This window comes from Zingiber officinale, chromosome 7B (genome assembly GCF_018446385.1).
Source record: "Zingiber officinale cultivar Zhangliang chromosome 7B, Zo_v1.1, whole genome shotgun sequence".
Taxonomy (NCBI): domain Eukaryota; kingdom Viridiplantae; phylum Streptophyta; class Magnoliopsida; order Zingiberales; family Zingiberaceae; genus Zingiber; species Zingiber officinale.
Window position 1 is genome coordinate 37,871,366 of NC_055999.1, and position 6,784 is coordinate 37,878,149.

At 47.5% G+C, this 6,784-nt stretch overlaps 1 protein-coding gene across 1 annotated transcript; it reads right to left on the bottom strand.

The window, feature by feature from the left end:
* Nucleotides 1-4,189: 4,189 nt before the first annotated feature.
* On the bottom strand, nucleotides 4,190-5,816 carry LOC122003696 (alkane hydroxylase MAH1-like). Its single transcript, XM_042558763.1, has one exon. The coding sequence runs from the start codon at nucleotides 5,787-5,789 to the stop codon at nucleotides 4,233-4,235; it is 1,557 nt and encodes a 518-aa protein (XP_042414697.1). The 5' UTR covers nucleotides 5,790-5,816; the 3' UTR covers nucleotides 4,190-4,232.
* Nucleotides 5,817-6,784: the final 968 nt, after the last annotated feature.

Consider the following 6,784-nt stretch of genomic DNA (forward strand, 5'->3'; position numbering starts at 1 on the left):
AACGTGGCAGTCAACAGTCAAGGTAAGACGTGAATCAGAGCCGCTTCGCATCACCAACTGTATAATCCCTAGTCGGTAACAGGCAGGGCAGGTCCCTGAGTCTAAGCCCTGGAATGAGACAATCCCCAACTAGCTCTGCAGCAGGCAAATTATGAAGGCTTGATCCTTGGCCAACGTCTTCGATAAGACCCGGTCGGGTTGACATGGCTTAATCCTTGTAGCACATTTGAGCAGTCACCCCGAGCTGTCTGCAGCTGAACCTGTGCAAGACGGATAACGCTAAGCGACAACAGTGTCCGGGAATCATAACTTCCCATCAGAGAATAACTATCATCAGTCAGGGAATATTCCAATGGTCTACCATGTTAGGACCAAAAGTAGCTAGAGGGGGGGGGGGGTGAATAGCTCGTCGCGTGCTCGTTGCTCGGTGTTGCTTGTTTCTTCAAGAATGCGCAGCGGAAAATACATAAACAAACACAAACACGCTAACACTAGGAGTTTACTTGGTATCCACCTCCAACGGAGATGACTAATCCAAGGATCCACACCACGCACGCACCCTCCACTATGAAAACACTCCTTTTCGGTAACTACCGAGGGCGGAGAAGCCCTACAAGACTCTCAGTACAAGAAGAAGAAAGGGTAGTAAAGAATAAGCAAAAACTTACAAGAAATGCAGTAAAAACCCTAGCTTCTTCTTCTTCTCGTTGCAACTCGCCTCTTGACTTGGATGAACCTCCAAGAACCTTCAAGGACTGGCGGTGAGGAGCTTAGAGAGTGCTGGGGAGGAGCTGTGTTGAATCTGGAATGAATCGGTGAAGTGCTGCCGAAGGAAATGAACGCCTGCGGCTTAAATCGACGCTAACGGTCGAATCCTGATCGATTGGAATGCTCCCAATCGATCGGGGAGGCTTTGGATCTGTGCTCTGGAAAAACTTCTGGATCGATCCACGGATCGATCCAGCACTTATCGCGCGAAGCAGCAGCGTCCCAATCGATCCACTGATCGATTGGGACCTCTGGATCGATCCACGGATCGATCCAGAGAGGTTCTGTTTGCGGGGACTCACCGGATCGATCGGTGGATCAATCCAGATCTGCTGGATCGATCGGTGGATCGATCCAGATCTACTGGATCGATCCATGGATCAATCCAAACCTGCTGGATAGATCCACGGATCAATCCAAACCTGCTGGATCAATCCACGGATCAATCCAAACATGTTGGATCAATCGGCTGATCAATCCAGATCTTGGTTTTTGCCCAAAACCAAGCCCAAAGCCCCCTAAACCAACATCTAGTCAACCATGACTTGTTGGTACATAAGACCTAGCATCCGGTCACCCTTGACCAGCTAGGACTCTCTCACCAAGTGTCTGGTCAATCCCTTTGACCCACTTGGACTTTTCTCTTCTTGCCAAGTATCCGGTCACTCCCTAAGACCTACTTGGACTTTTCTTCCTCGTGCCAAGTATCCGGTCAATCCCTTTGACCTACTTGGACTCTCACCAGATGTCTGGTCAACCTTGACCCATCTGAATTTCTCTTGCCTAGCTTCACTCACCAGGACTTTCCCAATTGCCTAGCTTCACTCACTAGGTCTTTCACCTGGCTTCACTCACCAGGATTTTTCTCTTGCCTAGCTTCACTCACTAGGACTTTCCAATTGCCTAGCTTCACTCACTAGGTCTTTCACCTGGCTTCACTCACCAGGATTTTCCCAATTGCCTAGCTTCACTCACTAGATCTTTCCTTCTGCCTAACATCCCAGTTAGGACTTCCCAGTCAAGTATCCGGTCATCCTTGACCTACTTGACTCTTCTTCAATCAACCTTGCATTGTCAAACATCGAAACCCAAACCAAGACTCAAGCTTGGTCAACCAGGTCAACCTTGACCTGAAGGATGTTGCACCAACAATGTCCGGGAATCATAACGCTAAGCGACAACAGTGTCCGGGAATCATAACTTCCCATCAGAGAATAACTATCATCAGTCAGGGAATATTCCAATGGTCTACCATACACTGAAGGTGGAACCTTCCTTCGGCCAATGGGAGTCTGCTAGACGTCCTCTCTCCTTCGACATACTCTGACACCCGACATTTTCGGCAGTGATCAGGCTCAAAAGGCAAGCAGAGTCTTATAAAAAAGGAGATTTTTTTCATTGGCAAGGTACGCACACTGTCACATGTATCTTCAACAGTTCTTTCTTCCTTCTTTCGTACACTGTTCTTCGAGGGAAAAATGACCTGATTTGAGCGTCGGAGGACCTGTGCCCGGAGCTTTTTCCCTGATTTTTGATCTCTAATACTTCATATACTTATCTGAGCATATGTAGGGCCCAAGTATCACCGATTTCGTTACTATTGACCTTTGGTACCACGTGAGAGTTTGCTTTCCCGACGTGCATATACAAGATGCATCAAAGTCGTCTTTCCATCAATACTGATACTATTTTTGTCTATCTTCATTTGACTCATATTCCTAACAACATTAGTAAACTATATTTAAACTTTATTATTTGAGTCTATTTGTTCAACATATTTGGCTACTTGGTCTTATGGAGAGTAAACTTTGTTTAAAGAGAGAGAGAGATTACAATGGGCTACGAAGGTTGTTTACTCGGTGTTGACAATCTCATCCATCTCGCTTAAGTGGACTTATTTTAAGTTGCAACATTTTAAAACATTTTGCTAACGCATATACATATCTCTTGTAGTCATTTTTTAATATACATATTCTAATGATTAAAAACACCTGCAATCTCATCCATAACGCTGTCTCCTGTGTTGACTAGATCGTCCGATGTCTTCTGATCAACAACACCTGCAATAAGTGATCGGGTTGCCCTGATCCCTGACATCTCGATGCTCAAGGTGGGTCCCACGCACAGATAAGCATCCACATAATAACAGGACAATAAAATATGTACAAAGTGAATACGGCGACGTACCCTGGCCCCGGGGGAACACCCTCAGATGGATGAATAAGCTGATCGGGATACTGACCGAGTCGTCGCGACCCTGAATAGTAGGTGAACGTCCGCCTGGTGAGTAGCTAGCTCTAGTGGCTCGAAGCCGGACGCGATATGGACCCGTAGGATGATGCACTGTCTGACTATAACCTCGACTCGCAGGCCGGGATGCAACAACGGCACAAAGGCCGAACACTCTACCGGCTCGCAGACCGGGCTACAACAACGGCACGAAGGCCAGACACTCTCTCTGCTCGCAAGCCGGAATATAGGCATAGTACGATACCTGAGCCCTCGGAAGGTGAGTGCTCGGAGGGTGACGATGTTGCCCGGAGATGTCGACGACTGCGGCAGTGGTCGCCCGAGACGACAGCGCTGGTGGCCGGAGACGGCTGCGGCAGTGGCTGCAGCAGGAGATGTCGATGGCGGCAGCCTCTGGAGGAGGCACGTGGCCGGCAAGAGGCGCTAGCGGCCGCTGGAAGCCACGGCCGGCGGAGGCACTTGCTGCCGGCAGTGTGAGAGAGGTGTCGATACCCGTTGGGGGCGGCGGCTGTGGCATCCGCAGCCACTGGAGGCGGCCTGGGGCGGCGGCAATGGTCGCCGGAGGCAGTGGCAGCGGCTTGCGCCCGCTGGAGACGACGGCTCCTCCGTGGCATCAGCGTCGGCGTGGGGCTAGCATGGCCGGCGACGAAGGCGGCACAAGTATCTTCTTCCTCTACTGGACATGCTCCTTTGCTCGTTGTCGCTGTCGTGTGTCTAGAGAAGAAGGAAGAAGTGGGATGGCTAGAGGGGCCGGAGCCGTCGGCGACGCGAGGAAGAGGAGAGGAGAGGAGAGGCGGCAACGGAGACCCACGACACCCTGGTGTCGACGGTGGGAAAAACCAGAACCCGAACCGCCGTTGGCGCTGATGAGGAAACCCGCGTGAGGAAGCTGGCGGCGGAGAAACCAGCGCCCGAAAAAAACCGCCTCTCTCAGGTGAATAGTACCTGCTTTTTCAATACAAACCCTTAACATCCCAAAAGATCAAATTACCCTTCCTCTTTCTCCTTATTCCCTCTCTCTCTGCCCCAGCACTATCTGCATCAATATACTTTAATTTTATAATAAATCTGGAACATTGTTAATTTGAGTCACATGAAATAATTTTTTTATATAAATATTTAGATTATAAAAATATCAGTATATTATTGATTAATATTTAATAATTATGCATTTATAATAATGACTTTATTATGGCCGTGATTCCATTTAATAATTATGCATTTTTATATATTGGATGTATTCTTTTCTTGATGATGGCCGTAATACCATTCTTCATCCGAAGCATAGCCGAGCTCTTGGGCTCCACTCTGGCGCTGTCCACCACTTGCACCTCGAAGTTCCACAGCACGGCGGCGACCACCGTTTTGATCTGCATCAGCCCCACGTCCTTCCCTATACAAGTCCTCGGCCCGCAGTTGAAGGCCATGAACTTGTGCGCCGGCACATGCCGCACCCTCCCCTCCGCCGTTATCCACCTCTCCGGCTTGAACTCCATGCAGTCCTTCCCCCACACCGCCTCCATCCGCCCCATCGCATACATGCTCACCACTATCTTCTGCCCCGCCGCCACCCTCGAGCCGCTCGGCAACACGTCGTCCTTCAGCGCCGTCTTCTCTTCGAACGGCACCGGGGGGAAGATGCGCAGAGTCTCGCACACCGCCCCGTGCAGGTACACCATCCTACTCAGCTCATCCGAGCTGAAGGTAGTCGAGGTGTTCTCGGTCGACCGACACCTTCTCAGCTCCTTCAGGATCTTTGTCTGCACCTTCGGGTTGTTGTGGAGCAGGAAAAAGAACCAAGAGAGACTGATGGAGAAGGCGTCTCTCCCTGCGATCATCAAGAATAGCACGTTGTCGCGCAAAAACTTTTCGGTGTCTTCCACTTTGTCCTTGATCTCCTCTACCACCTCCATGTAGGACGCAAGAAGATCGGCCTTTGGAATCTTTGCTTTCATTTCCTCCCTCTTTTGCAATATTATTTGTCTTATGTTCTGATCGATGACCTTCCGGGCATTGGTCATTTTCTTCTCGGTGCCGACGTCGAGCCACTTCATCACCTTCCACCAGCTCTTCGGCACGGTGTGACGGAAGAACAGCGCCTCCCACGCATCGTCAATAGCCGAGGAGAAGGGGATGGCCGGAAATTGTAGCGAGAGGCTGCCGGGGTCGTCCCCGAAGACCATGTTGCAAGTGACGTCGAAGGAAAACCTAGTGAACATTTCCTGGAGCTCTACTACCTCATCGCGCTCGCACTTGTAGAGGAGAAGTGGGACTAACACCTTCTCTGCCTTCTCCCTGGTGGCGCCGACGACGAAGGTACGGAAACCACGGTCGCCGATGATGGCGTTGGCGATCTTGCGCTGGAACCTCCAGGAGTCGCCGTCTACGCTTAATAGGGCGTGGCCCAGGATGTCGAAGACCTCGCGGAACTGGTCGCCCTTGGGGTAGTTATCGAAGTTGGCGTTGAGGATGTGGTGGACGTTCTCGGGGTCGCAGGTCAGCAACAGGTCGGCGCCGAGGAACCAGGGGCCACGGAATATCTCGGTGCAGCTGATGCGGCTGAAAAGGTATGAGAGGTAATCGTGAATACGGGAGAAGTTGATGACCATCGCCGGAAGCATGCCGATGAACGGCCAGTTTATGGGCAAGGCAGAGGGACGGCGGCGGTTGACGTAGAACAAGCAGAAGGAGTAGGCCAGTGCCACGATGATTTCAGGGTAGTCCCGCAGAAGGCCAAATAGGACACCGAGCGGCCATGACTCCAGCGCCATTGATAGAATTCAAACTGTGGCTGTGGATGAGTATGCTAAAGATATGGGATATCGCGTGGTAGAGTGCCCCTATAAATACATGTTTTGGCCGTGGACTCCGAAATAAAATAAAATAATATAATATAATTCCGGCCGTTCCAATTGGCCATGTTGCAGCTAACTGCCCTCTCCACCCGTATTTATTATCTCACGTTCAAGCATCTACATATAAAGTGTAAAAACAGGATGAAAAAAAAAGAAAGAAAAATACTTATGCAATTTTTTTATAATATAAATCATTCATGCAACGCTACGATATCGTGTTAAAAAAAAAAAGAAGAAAAATACTTATGCAATAATAATATGACTAATGAAACTAACTAGTTGATGAAAGCTTTAAAGTAGACTTAAAGCAAACTATATATATATTTCCCATGAAAAAGTTAAGTAGAGTTGGCTTAAAGAAATCTGGAACCAAACCTTTCATTTTAATTACATTTTCATTTTTTTTCTGAAAATACACATGGATATTTATGATGATAAGATCGCAGTTTCTTTCAATTCCTTCTGTATAACTATTTCATGGGACCATGATTAATGCGTTTTTAAAACAGACCGTGACAAAAACTAATAATTTATTAGTAGAGACACGATAATTAATGCATTCATGGGAGTCGACAGGAATATCAGAAAAATAATATTTATATTTGTGGGAACATGATTAATGTATTTTTTTCAAATATCATTTTACTAAAAAGTACATCCAACTTTCAATAATATTTTAACGGTACCTTATATTTTAATATTTATAAAAGGTATATTCATTTTCTAACATACCCCTCTCCAAACAATTAACATAGCCTCAACTTTTCCTTATCTATTTTTGCCCATACCACTTAAAAAAAAATAAACAGTATTAGTGAGAGAAAATTCCATGATAATTTTATCAGTATAAATGTTTAGTGATAAAATTAGATGAGAAATAATTTTTTAAGAGATAATTTGTTAGAAAAGAG